General features: G+C 39.0%; 1 protein-coding gene across 5 annotated transcripts in view; it reads right to left on the bottom strand.

The window, feature by feature from the left end:
• Window positions 1–22,971, bottom strand: part of rcor3 (REST corepressor 3) — a 78,835-nt gene that overhangs the window by 52,377 nt on the left and 3,487 nt on the right. For all 5 annotated transcript variants that reach the window (XM_063055720.1, XM_063055719.1, XM_063055721.1 and 2 more), the window contains exons 3-7: window positions 20,181–20,258; window positions 13,084–13,136; window positions 9,095–9,256; window positions 6,063–6,187; window positions 1,077–1,155 (exon numbers count right to left, since the gene is read on the bottom strand). In XM_063055720.1, coding sequence (XP_062911790.1) covers window positions 1,077–1,155; window positions 6,063–6,187; window positions 9,095–9,256; window positions 13,084–13,136; window positions 20,181–20,258 — 497 coding nt within the window. The remainder of the gene's footprint in view (window positions 1–1,076; window positions 1,156–6,062; window positions 6,188–9,094; window positions 9,257–13,083; window positions 13,137–20,180; window positions 20,259–22,971) is intronic.

Genomic DNA, 22,971 nt, shown 5'->3' with positions numbered 1-22,971 from the left:
CATAAATTGTGATGGGGACTGGGTATGTGCACACAGAAAGCAAATCAATGAATATTGAGGCAGAGTCTACTTAACAATTCAGCTGCTGAATACATTTATGCATATGGTCATCAAGACCAAATTTTGATGACACTGCATGGAGAAAATGACAAGGTAACATTATTAAGTACTTTACTCAAGTTCTGATTCCACCACCACCTTGAAATTAGACTGTATCCATCTTGAATGCACTAACCATTGTTGCATTTAGTATCGATAACAATTGAAGTCCTCTTCAACAAACAAAATTACAATGCAATACAAAATAACTTTGGGATGTCTTTCCCCCACCAAGAATTAACTACTAGATAGGATTGCTGATAGGAACTCACTCAGTTCAATTCCATGCAAACTGGAGGGTAGAGGGAGAGTGACCCCAGAGGGCTAGGAGATCCACCAGTAAGAACCTAACAACAGACTATGGTAATCTTTAAGATGTCAAATCCCATATACAGAATTCCATTGCACATGGTGTTCATCTCTTTAAAGATGTATCTGCGTAATTTGCACATCGCTGTTTGCCCTGGCAAAGAGTACAATGTACTTCCTGTGGAAAACTGAATTCTTATAAGGTGTTGCACCAAGGCATTTGAGTAAGAGAATAGGGATTTATTCCATGTCTTATGAGGGATCCAAGGGATATTCATTATAATCTAGGTTCCACCAAGTCATTTTTTGTGAACTATATTGTTGCTTTCACTACAGCTAGGCAAACAGTACAAAAATCTGTATCATGTTTAATACTGGTTTCATCACTTTAGAAGTATACAGAAAAGAAAGTTACTGAATAAGGAATACCATTTCTACTTGCATTGAAAGTCGTAAATTAAAAAAATGCTGTTTCTGCACAGAAGCCCCAAGACTTTATGATATTGACAATCATAATGTATAAGAATATGCAGTCATAGAAGCTCCAGATTCATGAGTTTCAGCTTTTATCTTGTCTCACCACATCAAGATTTCTTAAAGGTTTTCAATGCCATGCCAATGATGCTTCAGCGAAAATTCAGTATAGTTATATTTCTAAAATTTATTACCTCCTTTTTAGCTTCTTTAGTGGGGTCATAATCACTGTCGTTCACGTCATTCGTAGCTCCTTCCTCCATTCCATCATCACTGAAATCAAAGATCTAGTGTAAATATCAGCAACTATATACATATACACACAAATCATCAGTTCTAAAGTGTTTCCAGAGGTACAGTTGTAGAACTGCAGCTTCCCAACTCTGGTGACCAGTGTTTGACCCTGACTTTGGGTGCTGCCTGCCTAGAGTTTACACATCACCTCTGTAAATACTCTCTCCGGTTTTATCCCAAACACACAGAGTTTGGTCAGCTAATTGGCTACTATAGATTACCCTGGTTTTATATGGCTGTAGATCTGGCAAGAATTTATGGTACCACAGGGAGAATAAAATGGCATTAGTGGAAATGGGTACTTGTTAGTTCCCACAGACATAGTGGGATTTGAGCCCCATTTCCATGCCAGACAGCTCTGACAGTTGTTCCAATTGATTATCCAACTTATGAAAGGAATATCAGATACTCCCTGGAGGAAGATTTTAGTAGCATGGACACTGAACAGTTGCTATGTTGAGCAATCCGTTCTTTCATTGTTCCAGTATACATAGATCAAATAATTAATACTGCTGGAAGCTCTAATTAGTGAAAAGTTAAAAGTGGCAGGCATTGGTCTGCTGTTCAGGAAAAAAAATAAGTTTTTTTTCCTGTATTTTTTAAAGACGGTTCAGTTTTGCCTTGTCATGCATTACATGAAGTTTTGATATTAAAGTATAATTCACAGAATATGTATTAAATCTGTGATTATCCTCAATATTTTAGGTCATGGGGGGTGGGGGGGGGGAGAGAATAGAGCCTGTTCCATATACAACTACTTTCTACATGAAAGAGACTCTCCCAACCTCGGAAAATGACTGCAAACCATCTACCTTATCTGTGCCCCTCAAAATTTTAAATCTCAAAAGGCCACCTCTCAATCTCCTCCTCCAGGGTAAATAGTCCCAGCCTACACAGTTTTGCCTTATGACTCAAGCCATGCAATCCCATAACATCTTTGTGAACCTTTTCTGCACGCTTTCCAGATTAATGACATCCCTTCTATAGCAGGGCAACCAGAATACCAACTTCTATTGATACACCATGTCCTAACTCCTGTCTTCAATGCCTTGACTAATAATTGCAAGCATACCAAATGCCTTTCGCACCACCGTATCACTAGGGGTCGATGCAACCTGTCACTCTTGTTCTCTTTGTTCCACAATACTCTCTACAACCTCATCATTTTCTATGTAAATTTTGCCCTGGTTTAAACTGACAAAAATGCAACACTTTGCACTTGTACAAGTCAAGATTAATCTGCTAGCCCAACTCAATTCTGTTGAAACCTAAACCTTCTTTCGACTACACTAAAAAAATTCCATGGACATACCAATCACACCACACACATTCCCGTCTAAGTTGCTAAGTAGACCCAGCATTGATACCTATGGCACACAACTGGTCTTGGGCATCAAATCTGAAGAACCATCCACTACCACCCTGTGACTCCTTCCACCAAGCTAATTTTGTATTCAATTAAATCTCCCTGGATCCCACGTGAGCCAACCTTCCAAAGTTCCCTACCTTGCAGGATCTTGTCAAAGACCTCAGTGAAGATCCCGTCGACAACTTCTACCTCCCTGTCCTTGTCAAATCCTCTTCATCACCTCTTCAAACAATTCATTCAAATTCATCAAACATTCATGATTTTCCACGAAACAAAGTCATGCTGACTCCCGCCCACCACCACCCCCCCCGGAATTTTTCATGTTTTACTGTTTCACAACATTGTACAACAGTGAATTTAATGTGGCTTTTTTTGACACTGATCAACAGAAAAAGTTCTTTCATGTCAAAGCGAAACATCTCTACAAAGTGATCTAATTTACTTACAAATATAAACCACAAAACAATTGATTGCATAAGTATTCACCCCGTTTAATATGGCACACAAAATTATCACTAGTGCAGCAAATTGGTTTTGGAAGTCATATAATTAGTTAAATGGAGATCACCTGTGTGCAGTGAAGGTGTTTCAATTGACTGTGGTAAAAATACACCTGTATCTGGAAGGTCCAACTGCTGGTGAGTCAGTATCCTGGCAAAAACTATACCATGAAGACAAAAGAACACTCCAAGTAATTCACAAAAAGATTATCAAAAAGGACAAGCCAGGAGATGGATACAAGAAAATTTCCAAGTCACTGACTATCCCTTGGAGAACAGTTACGACAATCATCAAGAAATGGAAAGAATATGGTACAGCTGTAAATCTACCTACAGCAGGCTATCCTAAAAAACTGAGTGACCATGCAAGAACGGAACAAGTGAGGGAAGCCATCAAGAGACCAATGACAACTTTGGAGGGGTTACAAGCTTCAGTGGCTGAGATGGGAAAGACTGCACATACAACTGTTGAGTAATTATACAATCAATTATTTTTTATTTAACAATTGTAATAAATTTAGACCAATTTGTAGAAACGTGTTTTCACTTTGACATGACAGAGTCTCTATTGTTGATCAGTGTCAAAGAAGCCAAATTAAATCCACTGTTATTCAATGTTGTAAAACAATAAAACATGAAAACTTCCAAGGGGGTGCATACTTTTTATAGGCACTGTACTTGTATAATCTCTTAGGATTCTCCTTTAGCTTATCTGCTGAAGCTTTCTCATGTCCTCTTTTTACCCTGTTGACTTCCCTCCTCAATACCCTACCATTCACTGAGTTAAGACCAACTCTGAGTAATCCTCCCAAAGTGCAACACCTCACACTTGTGTGCATTAAATTCCATCTACTATTGTTCAGCCTATTTTTCCAGCTGGTCCAAATCCTGCTGCAAGCTCTGCTAGTCTTCCTCACTATCCACTACACCCCCAGTCTTGGTGTCATCTGCAAATTTGATGATCCAGTTAACTGCTTTATCATCCAGTTCATTGACATAGATGACCAATGACAACGGACCCAGCAAACGATCTCTGCGGCACATCACTAGTCATAGGCCTCCAGTCAGATTGGCAACCATCTACTACCACCCTCTGGCCAGTCTCACAAAGTCAATATCTAATCTAATTTACTACCTCCTCTTGAATGCCAAGCGACTAAACCTTCCTCACCGACCTAGTATGGGACCTTGTCAAATGTCCATGTAGACAACATCCACTACATTGCCTTCATCAACTTTCCTGGCAACTTCCTCAAAAAACTCTAAGATTGATTAGATACAACTTACCACGCGCAAAACCATGCTAATTATTTCTAATCAGCCCCTGTCTATCCAAATACTCATATCTGGCCCCTTACAATACCTTCTAATAACTTTCCCACTACTAATGTCAGGCTCACTAGCCTATAATTTTCTGGATTATTCTTAGAATATTTCTTAAACAGAACATTAGCAATCCTCCAAACCTCCAGTACCTCACTTGTCGCTAAGGATGATTTAAATATCTCTGCTAGGGTCCCTTCAATTTCTGCACTTGTCTCCCACTGGCTCCGATAGAATACCTGGTTAGACCCTGGAGTTTTATCCAACCCAATTTTCCTTTAAGACAGCAAGCACGTACTTCTCTGTAAGCTGTATAATGTCTATGACATTGCCTCACTTCTATAGACTCTGTGTCCATTTCCTGAGTCAATATAGATGCAAGAAGTGCATTCTCACCCATCTCTTTAGGCTCCCCGCATAGATTACCATTCTGATCTTCCAGAGGACCAATTTTGTCCCCCGGCAACCCTGCTGCTCTGTAGAAGCCTTAGGATTCTCCTTCACCTTGTCTGCTGGGGCAACCTCATGCCTTCTTTTAGCTCTCTTGATTTCTTTTAAGCGTTCTTTTGCATTTCATATACACCTTAAGTACTTCGTTTGTTCCTATCTGCCTATAACTGCTATGTACTTCCTTTTACTTAACCAGAGCCTCAAAATCTCTTGAAAACCAAGGTTCCCTAAACCTGTTACCTTTACCTTCTATTCGGACAGAAATTCCATGAAAAAAAATCTGAGCCGCGATCTCGATAGAGACCACACCTCAGCGCCATCTTAACAAACAACAAGATAAAGCAGGAATGAGTTTTCGAATTTGGTTCCATTTGTGTAGCTTTTATTTCCATATTGTGGACAAGACTTTATGATTAGCAACACTGAGATGAAAAGAGGAAAGACTGTTGGTAAATGGGAAATTTAGGGTGAATTAGTTCCTTACTTATCACCCAAGTAGAAAGGGCTCTATAGTTTGTCTCCTCCCTCTTTTGTTGCTTGCCATAAGGGTGGCAAGGCTTTTCCTTTTTACTATGTTGACTCAGGCCTAGGGGGCCGGCGGCCGGCATAATGATATAATTTTTATAATGATATTCTGCAATGAGCAACAAAATTCTTGAATCTTGATACCCACTGTACCAAACCTCCCAAAGCACCCACGGAACAGTTTGGGCAGACAAGAATTGTTTCAATATGCTATTAATTTGCACCATCATGTTGCACAGTAACAACATTTTCCATGCATCCATATACTTCACAGGTCTATTGGTTGGGTCAGTGTCATCAATTGAAAACCCTTGCAGGCAGATATAAAAGGGATTAAAGGAAAGTTGGTGAGTGGAGGAGAGTGAAGCTAAAGTAAATGAGCCATAAATAGCCTTCTCCTGCATTACGCATCAGTTAGTTTGAAGATGTTGCTTTTGATAACTCTATGAGGGGAAATAAGCTTCAGCGGGCTGCTACAGAACGAAACTTTCATATCTTATGTCAGAATAGCTAGGAGAACTGCAATCCGAATTTCTAGGGTGAATTTGACTCTCTGTGACTTGGCCTTATTAAATGCAGAGCAGGTATGAAAATCCAAGAAGCCAGGTTCTGCTTCTAATGGAAGTTAGTGTGACGTAGCAGAAGTGTTAAATAATCATCAATTGTTTCTACAAATAGTAACACGAATTCCAAAGTAATAACTATGTTTCTGATCTCACCTTTCATCTTGATTGTTTCTATTAGCTAATTTTCGTGCTTGCCGATCCATTAAACTTGTTCGTGATCGAGTCTTTTTCCATGAATAGTAGTACTTCACTAAACTTGCAATAGACTTATCTGGTAACTGAAACATGATACAAGGGGGTAAAAGAAAAGGTCAAGATCCTAAAAAGTGAACATGCATGGCATCACAATGAGAATGGGAAATGGAAACAGTCAAGCTAAAACAAAATCTTAAATAATTCCTCAACTCTCTAATAAAAGGATATTTCACTTAGCAATATACATACTTATTTTACATTCTTAACATGCAATGTATTCCAAAAAAAATTGCACCACTACAGTCTTAGCAATAGGAACTTCAGAGTAGACAGATAGCTGCAGTATTTAGAACATGATCATTCAGTGTTAATTTTAATCTCAAACAAGCTAAAATCTGCAGATGCTGGAAATCAAAGCAACAGACATAAAATGCTGGAGGAATATAGCAGGCCAAGCAGCATCTATGGAAAATAGTAAACAATCGATGTTTCAGGCTGAGACCCTTCATCAAGACAGGATATATAATTTTCATCTCTCATTTTAAGATATTAAAATATTTCAAAAATGAAAATCCAAAACCACAAGCCAATATGAATAGTTAATTAAAATTTTCAGTCTGAAATACTGTTTTCAATATTCTCAGTAATTTTGTCAACTGACATCCAACTTTGTAAACTAATAATTTGTAAAAGCCTGGTAAGTACAAAAAGGAGTGGATACAAATGAGAAAGCATGACAGAAGTATCACAAAGAATGAAAAGCCCATCAAAATCAGTGCCATGAGTTTCAAAAAAATGTTGCAGTTTATCACACTCACCCCTTTTTAGATAGATAATTTATTGATCCTAAAGGAAATTACTTTCTTCATCAGTGCAGTTTTTCGTCGTTACAGAAGTCAGTCTCCTTCCAAATAAGCTTAGAAGCTAGTACTCAAGCACCAGATCTCCACATAAAACTCACTGAATTCCTCCAGCAAGTGCATTAACATCCATCATGAACAAGTAGCTGAGGTGGTAAATGTGTACTAGCGGTTACTGATACAGTAAGACCTGGGAATTCCAATCACAAATCTGCAAGTAGCAGCAATTGTGCGATGCTCATCTTCAGCTTGAGACAAATGCAGAATTTGTCAGCTACTATCAGAAATGAGCAATCTTTATATATTGCTTTTGCTCAACCCAAATAAGACAGAGGTCAGACAAGGCGCTGAAGTAGCGTTTCTCTCAAAGCCCACCTGGCTGCATCACTCCATCACTTAACCCGTGAACTGAATCTATGAAACAAAATAATACATCATAGGATTCATCCCCAGGTCACATGGATTTCTCCCACACCCCAAATATATACTCGTTGGCAGATTGCAATAAAGTGGTATAGGCAGCCAGTAAAAGAACAGGGAACTGGGAGGAGATGGAGTGGGGAAGTGAGAAGACATTGGATAAAACTACTTTGATATTTCTGCTCAAAATTAAGACTCAAATAAAAGCCAGCGAAGAGATTGACAACTGTGGTTAGATACTTTCTTGAAAAGGCAAGTCGTTTGAACAGCCTTATGTTCCTCTTAAATATTTCACCTTTCACCCAAGACCTCCAGTTCTAGTCTCACTCAACCTCAGTGGATAAAGTTTACTATCCACTTCAAGAAGGACTATGTCATTGTCCCAATCTTGTATTTCATCTCTTGTAAGCTTAATTTTAACTGTGACCATCTTTCTCTGGAATTGGATCTGGAGATGGATTTTTTTTCCAATTGACAGTCATAATTTCAACCTGTATTTCCTTCACTTCAAAGCTATGGTCACTAAGACAGTCATCAATAACCTCAATATATTGACAACTATGTTATCCTCTAATCTACATCACACCTGGACAATTTTGAGCATTTTTACCAGCATCTTGACAGCCACTCTCCAAAGTTACTTACTACGTCAGCAATTGTTCACAGAAGTAGCTAGTCAGTTCTGATATGCATATCTCTCAATGAATCTAAAATCTGGTTGTCAGGGTGTTTTTTTTTGGGGTGGGGTTAGGACACAAGACAAATAACTTCAGCCACCAATCTTCAGACCTAAATATGGACTGCAGATTAAATTTAAATGCAGCTCTGGACAACAGGATCCTAGAACTGCAAAAACAGCAGTTGATGGAAGGACCAGACGATGTTGATTAACATTGTCTGGAGTGTGGGTGCGAAGAGGGAGGTGTGAAAGTTATGTGTGATTCAACAGAAGCATTGTAGATACATTGTAAATGTAGTATTGCCCTTTGATCTCCAAAAAGGTCTCAATTTGATGATGCCTGTTGTGTCTCATTTTGTCCAATAATAGTCTACTTGATATCCATCAGCTATTTCTATCCTGAGACTTTGTTTACGCAACAAAACAGGTCTATACATAAAAAGCCATCTTAAGCTCCAACAGAGTTGCTTCAAGAAAATCCTTTCAATCAGATGGGCAGATCATTGAACCAATTCCAATATCTTCTCATGTTTCAACATTATTAGTGAAGATCATGAAACATTAAGCTTGCTCATTGTGTGTGGAAGACAAACTCAACTGTCAAATCCTGCAGAGAGCAAAAATCCTTGAAGAGAAGAGTTGGCAACCACAAAAAAAAAATGTCACAGCACACAAAGATTTGTTATGAAGAGAACAATCTTGTCCAAGAAGAAAATGATAAATGACAGTGTGAAGGACACATCCTGGTTACAGCGTTTGCCACCTCATGGTTTGGTCTGTAAAAATCTGCAGAGAGAAGATACACTGCTCAGATATATTGTCACCACCCAATCTTACCAATGCCCATCACATTCCTCCCCCAGGTGATTTCATTCTTGGATCAAAGAAAAAGAGATTAAACAGAGTTAGCCTCTCATCACTTATTAATTGAGCATTTTCTACACCATGCAGCACTTTACAACCCTTTGTCACCTCTATGGAAAGCAGGTTATTAGAAAGTTTAAAAGAAAACTATAAAAAGGTTCAGTTACCATCTGCTGAATTCTGTGAAAGCTCTTTCCATGAAAGCTGAAGGCCTGTTCAAAGAGGACCTTATCTTCTACAGTCCATTCATCTGGAAAAGGGGTGAAGTTAGGCAAGTCTGCCAATGACTTCTCAATGTTGTGTTTGTGCCAGAATAACATTCCCAAAGCCTATGTGAGGTATATGCAAAGTAAAAATATATTAAGAGATGACCTTGAAATTTGTGCACTGTTTGTTAACCCAAATTTAAACTCCAACCTATGGCAAATTGACAGCTCTAAAGAATCAAGACATTTTCTTATTTCAAGGGCTCTCAAAATAAAAGGTGTGAGTGAGTTACTCTTAATACAGCAATATCATGAAATTCACAAATCTCCAATTTCTCCCACAAGAATGCTCCTAATACTACACTGTTTTAAACAACTAAAGAATTGTCCTTGCAGTTACGCAGCCAACAAATCTTGCTTCCTCTACTTTTACTATTTCCCTTTCTCCCGGAGATACTGAATCTTATTATTATACAAATCCTGTGGCTGTAATCCTTGTTTAAGTATAACAAGTTTGGAAAGTACAAGCTGAGTATTTTATGCTCCCCAACATGAGTCAGAGGACTACATTGAAAAAAAATTGAAATTGAATAGTAAGCTTTCATTAATGTAGCCCTTTCCGTTGAAAGAGAAAAGATGAGGATGGGACCAGTGGGGGAAGAGAACCAACTATTCTTAGATCATTCAACATGGGAGTAGAATCTGGTCATTCAGCCCATCAAGTCTGCTCTGCCATTTGATCATGGCCGATTTATTTTCCCTCTCAACCTTATTTTCCTGCCTATTCCACATAATCATTGATGCATTTACTATTCAAGAACCTATGAACACCTACTTTAAACACAAGAGATCCTGCAGATGCAATCCAGAGCAACACTCACTAAATGCTGGAGCAACTGAGCAGGTGAGGCAGCATCTATGGAAATAAATTAATAGTCAACGTTACGGGCTGAGACCCTTCAACAGGACTGGAAAGGAAAGGGAAAGAAGCCAGAATAAGAGTGGGGGTAGGGGGAGAAGGAGGACAAGCTAGAAGGTGATTGGTGAAGCCAGGTGTCTGGGGGAGGGCAGATGAAGTGAGAAGCTGGGAGGTGATAAGTGGAAAAGGCAAAGGGCCACAGAAGGAATGTGATAGGAGAGTGGATCATGGGAGAAGGGAAAGGAGGGGGGACAACAGGGGGTGGTGATAGGCAGGTGACAAGAGATAGTGGCCAGAGTGGGGAAAAGAAAAGGGAGGGGGGAGGAGAAAATACCGGAAGTTGGAGAAATCAATGTTCATGCCATCAAGTTAGAAGCTAAGTAGACTGAATACGAGGTGTTTCTTCCTACAACTTGAGAGTGGCTTCATCATGGCAGAAGAGGAGACCATGTACCAACATGTTGGCATGGGAATGGGAATAGGAATTGAAATGGTTGGTCACTAGGAAACTCCACTTTTTGCAGATGGAACTGAGGTGATCAACAAAGCAGTCCACCTATGTACGTCGGGTCTCACCAATGTAGAGGAGGCCGCACTGGTACAGTAGACACCACCAACAGATCTGCATCACCTGGAATGACTGCTTGGGGCCCTGAATGGAGGTGAGGGAGAAGGTGAATGAGCAGGTGCAGCACTTCTGCCACTTGCAGGGATAAGCGCCAGCAGGGAGATGAGGACAGAGGGACAAATGGACAGCAGAATCACAGAGGGAGTGAAACCTGTGGAAGGCAGAGTGGGATGGGGGCGGGGAAGCTAAAGATGTGTTTGGTGGTAGGGTCCTGTTGAAGGTGGCAGACCTGCAGCAATGTATTCCACATGTTCACCACCCTTGGTTAAAGAAATTCATCATTATCTCTGTTTTAAAGGTTCATCCTTTTATTCTCGAGATACAAGATGGCCAACAAATTCAAGGAAGGCACAAATTCTTGCCCAATTTTGTTTATAGGGCAGGGGGCAGAAACGATTTCACTTCAACCTTCTAAACCATTCTCACATGATTGTACTTACATATCAGCTGTTACTGTAATCTCTACCAGTAAGCCCCTTTCTTCTGCCCTGACAACTCTTAGCTACTGCCTTTAATGCCCAAGTCTCTGAAATCCAACCATAGAGATGAAAAAAAAACAAAATTGGGACTGAATTAAAATTCACATGAACTTCCCCATTTCTTAGTGTGCTTGTCATTTCCAGCATCCCTGCAAAATTTAGTCACCTGCTATCAGAGGATACAACTGAGATGTTAGAATTTTTTATTTCTTGCATCTATCTCACAACACGAAGGAGTCAAAATCCTTATGTTACGTCTCTGTCGCTATGTACAATAAGAAATCCTAATGTGGGAGGATATTGCCCAAACACTACGATTGTATACATAATTGTTTTGTATATATGCATGTACAGTCAGATATGCAAACAGATCAATGTGTATTGATAAATCTGATGGCCTGGTGAAAACAGCTATGTTGGAGTCTGTTGGTCCTGGCGTTAATGCTGCAGTAACGTTTGCCAAACAGAAGCAGCTGAAACAGTTTGTGCTTGGTGTGGCTGGAGTCCCTGATGTGTTTTGTTTTTTATATATTATATATATATGTAGTGTTGAATGCTGAACTATAATCCAAGAACAGAATTCTAACATAACCATCCTTCTTCTCCGGGTGAGTGAGGACAGTGAACAACACAAAATTAACTGATTTTGGCTTTATCTAAACATTCAAGCACTCAAGATCACTCTACAACAAGCAGCAGTGAAAACATCTGCCTTGTAATCCAAGTGACTTGTGTATAATTTTCACTCCAGCAGATACCCTGGCCAATTACCTGACTAAATACATCATGTAAGGAAACTAAAGTTTCTCAATCTACATTATGATTTACTTTCTAGCCATCCCAAAACATACACTTTTGTGTGTACTTCTGTACGCTCATGGTCTTCTGCACATCACTGTTGTAACTTATTGTTGTCTTCTTGTCAGCTTGAACCAGTCTGGTCATTCTCCTCTAGCCTCTTACTAACAAGGCATTTTTGCACATAGAACTGCAGCTCACTGGATTTTTATTTTTGTTCTATCTCTGTAAACTCTAGAGATTGTTATGTATGAAAATCCCAGAACAGCAGTTTCTGTGTAACTCACACCACCCCATCTGGCACCAACAATCTTTTCATGGTCAAAGTAGCTAGATCACATTTCTTTCCCATTTTATTGTTGGGTCTGTAAACAACTGAATCTCTTGGCCATGTCTGCATGACTTCATGCATTGAAGTTGCTGCCATGTGACTAGCTGATTAGATATTTACTTTAATGAGCGGGTATACAACTGTACCTAATAAAGTGGCCACTGAGTGTATATAGTGGATTGAAAATGGGAACATTTATGCACGTGTAACTTTGCAGTTATTTGCTTCACATTTAATTTCATTACCGAATTATGCAGATCTCCATGTTTTACAGCGATCAGTTTTATTCAAGTTCAGGCTTGCAGAAGTTTATTGATGCAAAATGGAAACACCATGCTACAGATAAACTTGTTGCATCATATGGGCAGAATACAATAATACAATTTAACTTTAAGAAGTTCCTTCAGCACCTCATTTGGTGCATCGGGTGGCAATGCTGCCGTCTCTTTAGCGTTTGTCTGCTCTGCAAGGCTGAGTCGCTAGCTCAACGCTCAACCCAGCACGGGTGGAATTCGTGTAAGGAGCCGGCAGGATTCGAATCTGGGACCTCTCACCCTGAAGTCTGGTGTAGGTGCCACTACACCACCAGTAATATAATTTATGGGTTTTCTCAAATCCCTTTGTGATCCAACAGCAAAACATGGAGAGTATTAAAAATTATGTAAAGATCAAAGTGTGATAAATTTTTACATATTCAATGAAAACTATTGGAAAAAGAGAAAAATAACAGACGCCAAAAAAAGACAGATTGTATTCAACTTTCTAAATAAACCACTAGAATAGTTCATTACTAACCTGTTCCACATTGTAGCCATGTTTTTCCTTTGCTACTGCAATATACTCATCCACTATATAAACAAAACGAGAGTAAGTAAAACTCAATGCAATTGCTTTCCCCACCCTCCAATAAAATACAGGCACAGTTCAGACATTTGTTGGTATTCATTATAATGTCCTGATATGATATCAATGTTGGCAATGAACACTTCTACACTTTTACATAAAGCATCTAGAAGTCTCAAGAAAAACTATCTCCATTCACAATTTCAGCTACAATCAATGGGATCTAATGACAACAGTAGTTAGGATAGGAAAATATGTCTGATGCTATATGTTGTGAGACAATTCCTTGGCAATGAGTTGTGATGAATGAACAAAAAGCACAAATAAATCTCATGAAACTGAGTTAGAGACAGTAACACTGCATGAAGACAGGCCTTTCAGCCCAACTCGTCTAAGCTGACCAAGATGTTCACTTGAATTAGTTCCATTTGCCTGCATTTGGCCCACATCCCTCTAAAGCTTGTCCATTTAAATACCTGTCCAAGTGTCTTTTAAATGTTCCAACTGTACTCTTCTCTACTACTGCCTGTGACAGCTCATTCATATAACATCATCCTCTGTGTGAGAAATTATCCCTCATATCCATTTTACATCTTTCCCATCTAGTTTTAAGACCCCCATATTCTGGGAGTATCTACCAATCTTATTTGTGTCTCTTGTGATTTTATAAACCTCTCAGCTTCCTTTGCTCCAGTTAAGACAGTCTAAACCTCTTAAAGCTCTTGGGCTTTCAGAACAGAAAGAATAGTTTATTGACCTCACTGCACAGTAATTTGCTCTAAGCAATGTTAACAGTTTAAAATATACAAATTATTTAGATGTGTACTTGAAGACAGTGATCAGCTGGTCTACACATGTACTGCTGCAAGGAGATTTTTTTTAAAAAAGGAATATGGACTACTGACATCACAGATTCTTGTATTTATAACAGGAATGCTGAAAGCAAACCTGATTTTCAAATTGACACAAATTGTTTTAAAGTGCAAAACAGGAGAAGGAATACAAATGTTTACTGGTTAAGCCTTGTGCAATTGTCAATGTTCATTATGGGCAAGATATACATACTATTTTCAAAGCTGCCTTCCTGAGGAACATTTCAAAAACTAGCCTGTACTTCAAAACAATGAGGAGGCACTTTGTTGATTTTCTGTCTCACTTGCCATTTGAATCAACAAAGCCACAACATTTGGAATGTGTTGCAAGGGAGTGGTAATGTTTTTAAGCACAAATTTCACTAAGGTTCATTATTACCAACAGAGGATCACTTTCAAAACACGACAAACTTGCTGGCCAAAACTGAAAAACATTAGTAATTCTAGAAGTCATAGTTAAGAAGAATCCTTTTGCTAGAGGTTACTGAAGTGTACCCTCCAAAGCTAAGCCTCACAGTTGAAATGACCAGAGGAATGTTTACACTGCCATTGTCTGATGTTGTGCCCGACTTATATTTATATTATAGAGATACAGAGCAGTACGGGCCCTTCCAGCCCACCAAGCTGCGCCACCCAACAACCCACCTATTTAACCCGAGCCTAATCACAGGAACATTTACAATGATCAGTTAACATACTAACCAGTACATCTTTGGACTCCGGAAGGAAACCGGAGCACCAAGAGGAAACCCACGTGGTCAAAGGGAGAATGTACAAACTCCTTACAGACTGCACCAGAATTGATCTCCAAACTCCAATACCCCAAATTGTAATAGTGTCCTGCTAACTGCTACACTATCATGGTGCCCACTTTGTTGTGCCGTTAGTTGTATACATGCCCATCTGGAAAAATGCTTCATTAATAAACATCCCTTTTTTTCCAACAAGTCATCCATAATCTTCATCCCTTTCATAAAGTATAAGAATACCTCGAAGCTGCAAATTTACAGCTTTCCTACACAAGTAACATGGTATCTCAAGAGAAAATCTCAACTTCTCTAATGTGATGGATAGTTTCGCTTAAAAAGATGCTAACAGATCAGATGTTTATTGGTAACATTTTCTCTTTATGATGCTTAACCTACCCAATGCAATACCAACAAAACAACCCCACAAGTAATAGATTGCATTAGTTAATGGCTCCCACATTCCAAGTTAAATAATAGAATCACAGGAGTATAGATCAAACATTGATTCAGGAAGTTCCCAATGATTCAACCTGATTCCCACATTCAATTTAAGAACTCTTTATGGCATTGTTAATCTAACATCACCTATCAAAATTGATTTTGCCAGATTATAAAACAGTACATCTTCACACATCAGGATGCTTCTTATCGACTATAGCTTGGCATTCAATACTATCAGTAAGCTTCAAGACCCTTGGCCTCAATACCTCCCTGTGCAATGTGATCTTCGATTTCCTCACTTGCAGACCCCATTAAGTTTGGATTGGCAACAACACCTCCTCCACAATCTCCATCAGCACAGATGCACCACAAAGCTGGGTGATTAGCTCCTGGCTCTATCTGCTTTACACTTATGACCTCGTGCTAAGCACAGCTCTAATGCCATATTTAAGTTTGCTGACACCACCATTATAGTTGGTCACATCAAATGTGGTGAAACATCAGCTTATAGGAGGGAGATTGAAAATCTAGATAGGTGGTGCCACAACAACAACCTCTTATTCAATGACAGCAAGACCAAAGAGCTTATTATTGACTTGAGGTGGAGGAAATTGGAGGTCCATGAGCCAGTCCAGACCAGGGATCAGAGATGGAAAGAGTCAGTAACTGTAAATTCCTGGGTGGTATCATTTCAGAGGACATATCCTGGGCCCAGCATGCAGGTACAATTACAAGAAAGCATGGCAGTGCCTCTACTTCCTTTGAAGTTTGTGAAGATTCAACATCTAAAACTTTAACAAACTTTCTATAGATGTATGGCGGACTGTACATTGACTGGCTGCATCACAGCCTGGTATGGAAATACCAATGCCCTTGAACGGAAAATCCTACAAAAAGTAGTGGATACAACCCAGTCCATCAAAGGAGTAAAGCCTCCCCACCATTCAGCTTTTCTATACAGTGTTGTCATCACAGGAAAGCAGCATCTATCATCAGGGACCTTCACCAGCCAGGTCATGCCCTCTTCTTGCTGTTACCATCAGGAAGAAGGTACAGGAGCCTCAGGACTCACACCACCAGGTTCCAGAACAGGTTCAGGAACTACTCCTCAACCAACAGGCTCTTGATTGAGAGGGGATAACTTCACTCGCCCCATCACTAACTGTTCCCGCAGTTTCAAGAACTCTTCATCTCATGTTCTCGATATTTATTACTTATTTATTTATTGTGTTTATTATTACTTTTTGTTTATTTTGTATTTGCATTTTTATTCTCTTTTGTACACTGCAAGAAAACAAATCTTAGGGTTGTATATGGTGACATACATGTACAGTTCTTGATAATAAATTTACTTTGAACTTTTCTCAGCTCATCATTACCTGCTATCAAGTATCCATAACATTCCACAAAAATAATAATTTGCCATTCAAAAAGCAATATTCAAAAAGGATTTATTTTTCTGAATTTCAACTTCGATTATTTCAAACTTACCTTTAACAGACCTCATCAGCATATGAACGAGGAACAGGAGTAAGCCACTCACCATCAAGTCCTTCAAGTTTATTTAATAAGACTATGGTTGATCAGATTATAATCTCAGCTCTGATTATAATTAGATTATAATCTAACCTTCCAACCGCCTAGTTTTTAATGAATATCTATTTCTGCCTTAAAAATATTTGCTGCAAACATTGTTTGAAGAAAGAGGTTCCAAAAGTTCACATCTGAGAAAAACTTTGCTACATCTACATTTTAAGTGGGTGAACCCAGTTTTAAAACTTAACCTCTAGTTCTAGATTCTTCCATAATTCTTCAAGATTCTTCAAGAACATTCAGCATCCTGTATATTTCAGCCAAGTCTCCTTTCATTCTTCACAGTCAAGCCCAGCATGTTCCAACTTTTTAAAAAAAATAAGACAACCCCATGATATATAGATAGCAGTCTAATAACTAACCTTGAACCAAACCCAAACCACCCAAGAACATTGTCTATTAATGTTTCTGAACATAGCAAAAATAAAAATCACAGCTGGTAACAGAAGTGCATGTTACATCTTAAGAAGAATGCATATACAATTTATGTTATAAATAAAAAAAATAATGACTTGTCATATCAACACCCAAGTAAAGATTAGCCTTTACATGGTGTAATGCACTTGTCCTGGTGAAAGAACATTGTATTAATTGAGGGCAACTACATCAGCATAATAAACTAATATCGGTACATAGTAAGGTACAATCTTCCACTGCTTTACTTTCTCCATTCATATATCCATGACTGATGTCATGGCTTGGTGATAAACTTTTTTTTTTGCTCATGCACCAGAAGGCCTCAACTTCCCCACAATACATGAAATCAATGTACATGTACATGTGATAAATACACGAATCTGAATATTCACATTTTTCCTGGCCTCCTCATGGAAAAATTGTACAGGGCTTCTTCAGGCTGCATACCTAAACGCACAGCAACTTGCCAGTCTCCTAGCTGAGTGAATACCACCCAAACAAGGATCAGTAATGCTGAATTCAAGGAGCAAGTTCAGCCTGTCAAGTTTTATCTCCTGCTCTATCTGGTTTCTGTCATCACAGCTCCACAATTATACAGTAGTTAGAAATTATATTTATCACCATATCCAGCAAGTTAAAGTGAGGAGGGCTGTAAAACATTTGAAGTGGTTGGCTTGATTTTATTTGTTGAACTAGCCAACAGATCATTTAAGTTGGAATACTTTCCTTTGTTCTGAGATTTGAGCGACTTCCCTCATGTTTGTCTCTAATACATTTAACATCACATTTACTTTTGTTGCCATTTGTTTAAAATGGTATAACACTGACACTTACATTTCCTTTCAATAACCAAAAATGCAATTTTGGTTATTTTGGATTCCTAATTGACTTCATGCAACCATTGGCCACTAAAGAACTAAGCAACTGTTTTAGCTGCCCTCCATAATATATATATTTTTGTTTCTTCACATTTACCTTTTGAATAAACATCTAATATTATAAAGTAAAAATCAGAACTCCAAAATAAAAAAATATTCAGGGTCTCACTGCATCTTAGGAAAGGGAAAGAGTAGTATGCCAGACTGACATCCTTTTATCCAGTTTGCACTGTTGCTCTCTACACTGATGTTGTTTGATCAATGGAGCTTTTCCAGCATTTTTTGTTCAGTATCAGGCATTTCAATGCAACTTATGGAGTTTTTAGAAAGTGAGCATTAAACAGCCACTGAAGTCCACATCACATCTATTGAGGCAAAAGTGTTAAATCCATCAACTTAGTTGTTGATGACTATGAACAAAAAAGAATCAAGGATTTTATTTTGTCTTGTTAAAGAGTAGTGAATACTACATCGCAGAGTTCCTCATTGGTCCATAGGTAACAGATGAAAGTAGAGACATGCAACAATGTACAGTCGGCCCTCCGTATCCACGGATTTAACCAACCGCGGATCGAAAATATTCCAGAATGTTCCAAAAAGCAAAGCTTGAATTTGCCGTGCGCCGAGCACTACACTGAATCCACGCGAATGAAGTGATGTGTAGGCATACCCTGCTGTAGCCTCCCGCCATTTCACAGATCCTCAGTCTCTCTCCAGCACTCTTTGTTTGAGCATTGTTCACCTCGCGTCTTGTTCGTCCGCTACTTGTGTTGTGAGCATCAGGAAGGAGTTTAAGGCTAGTAAGGAATGGCTAGCTAGCTACATAAAGTGCTACAGCCTCAAGAACTTAACGGTCATGGGAGAATTGGCACCGGGTGATGCCAAGGCAGCATCAGCATTCCCAGAAGAGCTATGATGGTTGCGTCTGTACCAAACATGTACATACTTTTTTTTCTTGTCATTATTCCCTAAACAATACAGTATAACAACTATTTACATAGCATTTACATTGTATTAGGTATTATCTAGAGATTATTTAAAGTACATGGGAGGATGTGCGTGGGTTATATGCAAATACTATGCAAACACTACTCTATTTTATATAAGGGACTTGAGCATCCGCGGATTTTGGTATCTGCGGGGGGGGGGGGGTGTCCTGGAACCAATCTCCTGCAGATACTGAGGGACGACTGTAATTTAGCTGCTCCTAGAATGTTCAAAAAGATATTTAAGTGCAAAGAGCTTCTTCTCAAGTAAACATTCAAATATTTCAAAATAGTCAATCTACTTTATGTTTTAATCAATAACCTCATGGACTGAATTTAATGTTAAAGGCAATAGTTATTTGGCTTGGTTAAATGTAGACAAGGGAAAGGCATATTCCCCAAAAATTCACAGTTAATGGCCAATGAGCAGCAAACTTGAAACACTTGTTTTTTTGATTTCTAACCTAAAAATGAGAAGTACAATCAAATCTTATAAGATTCCTAACCAATTAGCTTATATCAACTGAGCAGTATTCAACAATTAAACTTACAGCATTAAAAACCCTTTATATTTCCTATAGCATGGATATTACAAGTAACACACCCATGAAGTAAATAGATTCATCGATTTATTTTTCAAGTTTACTAAATTATACACAAGTTGCAACAAATCTCACCTATTAAAAGGGTCAAGAAGATTTAATTTAAATACTTCACAGTAAAAGATAAAGTTATTTTGCAAGCACAATAACTTAAAACGAGTAAGACTTCTTTTGTGTTTTTGGATTTATCATTCGGATACCAAGGCTTTTCGAAGGGGCCTCGGCACAGAATCTTTCCACAGTACATAAAATGTATTTTTTTTCCTTGTGCAGTTCCACAGTGCTCATTACAATCGCAAAAGTTGCCATTTAAAAATTCTATTAGTATCGTAGAAACTAAATACTATAATGTTGACCAATCTCTCTGACCAAGACAATTTTAAAAAAACAATCCCTTTAGATCAATGAAATGCTCATTCCCTGAAAGCAATTATGTAAGAGTAAATTTATGACAGCAAATGTAATATTAATATACCTCCTTAAAAAGTGATACAGTAATTGAATTACTTACATTTTACATCTGGAATTATGTGATACGGAGACCAAACTAGCATACCACCAATTTCTTTATCACTGTATTTTGTAGCACCTGTTAAAGAAAATTTCAAAATGATTCGTTTAATTAGTTTCAGCTATCATGGTCATGCCTTGAACACAGTATATCACAACCACTAAATAAATTATCTTTTTTACTAACGTGCACTTTCTACTCAGAGGTACAGGAGTTTTTTTTCCACATCTGATTATATTAACAGTAGTACTTTCTTTGTTTTTGATTTTGTTACGATTCCCAATACTCAATTACACAGAAACCATTCACCACGCCACTCCTATTTGTAGCCTCCTGCTCTGTTTCAAGGAGGCCTAATGCAAACTGAGGAACAGCACTTGGACATATTGCAACCTTCTGGACTCAATATTGAATTCAACAGCAATACACAAAATACAGGAGCAACTCAGCAGGCCAGGCAGCACCTGATGAAGGGTCTTGACCCAAAACATTGACAGTTAACTCTTCTCCATAGATTCTGCCTGGCCTGCTGAGTTCCTCCAGCATTTTGTGTATTACTTCATCTTCCAGCATCTGCAGATTTTCTCACTCGCTACATTTTTTTCTAACTGTATTCATTCACTTATTAAAATTACCTTCTCTACACGTTAGTCCCATGGTCACCCCAGTTCCAGAGACATTCCCACCCCCACACTCCCCCCACAACTTAACGGCCTTGTTTTCTCTCACTCTCAGTTCTGAAAGCTTTACAACCTGAAGTATTAACTCGGTTTTTCCTCCTGCAGATGCAGACTGACCTGCTGAGTATTTCCAGTAATTTCCCTAAAGTGTACATCTTTGCAATGTGGGAGGAAATCAGAGCACCCAGAGGAAACTCATGGGTTCATGGGGAGATTGCAAAAACTCCTTACAGACAGTGGCTTGAATTGATCCCTGATCGGTGACGCAGTAAAGCGTTGTGCTAACCGCTGAGGTGAGGAGAAATTTCATCAGAGGTTGGTGAACCTTTGAAATTCTTTACTTCAGAGGACTGGATGCACAGATGTTATGTTCGTACAAAATATAACATGAAGGAGAAGGAAGAGAGATGATCTTTGTTACAATCAGAGGAAATGCTATTGCAGAGATTATTAACTAATATATGCAAAGGCATCTCCTCTGATTATGTCAAAATTAGAGCATGTTCCCCAAGCCACTATCACAACAGATGAAATAGATGTTATGCCAGCCTTTAACCTACTCCAAGATCAATCTAACCCTTCCCTCCATCTTTCTTTCATCTACGTGCCCAAGAATCTCATAAATGGCCAAATGTACCTGCCTCTGCACCATCCCAGCAGTACATTCCACATATCCACAATTCTCAGTGTAAAAAAAAAATAATTTATTTATTGATACAGCGTCCAATAGGTCCTTTGACTCGCAGTGCCAACAACCCCTGCTTTAACCTCAGCCTAATCACAGGACAATTTACAATGACAAATTAACCTACTAACTGGTATGTCTTTGAACTGTGGGAAAAAAACAGGAGGACCGGGAGAAAATGCATGCTTTTCATGGGGATGACCTTACAGATGACATCAGAAGTGAACTCCAAACTTTGACACCCCCAAGCTGTAACAATGTTGTGCTAACCACTAGGCCACTGTGGTACCCCTTTGACAAATCTAGCTTTGACATCCCACCTATACTTTCTTCCAAACACATTTGCCTCCCCCTATTAGCCATTTCCACCGTGAAGAAAAAAAACACTGATTCTACTGTATCAGGCCCTGGTGGAGGACTTCGTCAAATGGTGCAAGCTGAATTATCTGCAGCTCAACATTAGTAAGGCAAAGGAGATGCTGATGGACTTTAGGAAGACTAAGCCTGCATCGCTCCCCGTTACAAATGAAGATGAGGACATGGATGTGGTGAGGACCTACAAATACCTGGGGATGCACCTGGATGAGACATGAGTGCAGCACCAGCACAGAGGCTGTGTACAAGAAGGGCCAGAGTCGCTTCTACTTCCCGAGGAGACTGAGGTCTTTTGGAATATGCATTCTCCTTCACAAGTTCGACCTGTCTGATGTCGCCAGTACAATTTTCTATGCGGTGATGTGCTGGGGCAATGACATTTACACAGGTGATGCCAACAGGCTCAATAACCTGATTAAAAAGGCTGGCTCTGTTACAGGAATCAACTGGACACACTGGAGGCTATGGAGGTACAAAGGACCCCTACGGAAAATCCTGGCAATTCTGGACAATGTTTCTCACCCTCTGCATGCCACCTTGGCTGAACAGAGAAGCACTTTTAGAAATAGACTAAGACAGCTGCACTGCTCCAAAGAACACTATATGAGGTCATTTTTACCCTCAGCCATTAGGCTCTATACTGAGTCAACCTAAAGCTGGGGAAGTAATGACCTCCTCTTCACCCCCCCCCACTTCTGATAAGACTGTCTGTTGTAACTTTTTAAAAAATTCTTTCTACTTCTCTTCTAATATTTATATCTGTGCACTTGTAATGCTACTGTGACACTGCAATTTCTTTTTGTATCAATAACAACATTTTGTATACCTCTATCAAGTCACCAATCATTCTCCCTCACTCCAAAGAGAAAAGCCCTAGCTCACTCAACCTATCCTCACAAGACACCCTCTCTAACCAAGGCAGTATCCTGGTAAATTTCCTATGCACTCTCTCTAAAGCTCCCACAGCCTTCCTATAATGAGGTGACCAGAACTCAAAGACAATATTCCAAGTGTGGTATAACCAGAGTTTTACAGAGCTGCAACACTACCT

The sequence above is a fragment of the Mobula hypostoma genome, chromosome 8 (genome assembly GCF_963921235.1).
Source record: "Mobula hypostoma chromosome 8, sMobHyp1.1, whole genome shotgun sequence".
Classification (NCBI taxonomy): Eukaryota; Metazoa; Chordata; class Chondrichthyes; order Myliobatiformes; family Myliobatidae; genus Mobula; species Mobula hypostoma.
This window is presented reverse-complemented; position numbering and strand designations above follow the sequence as displayed.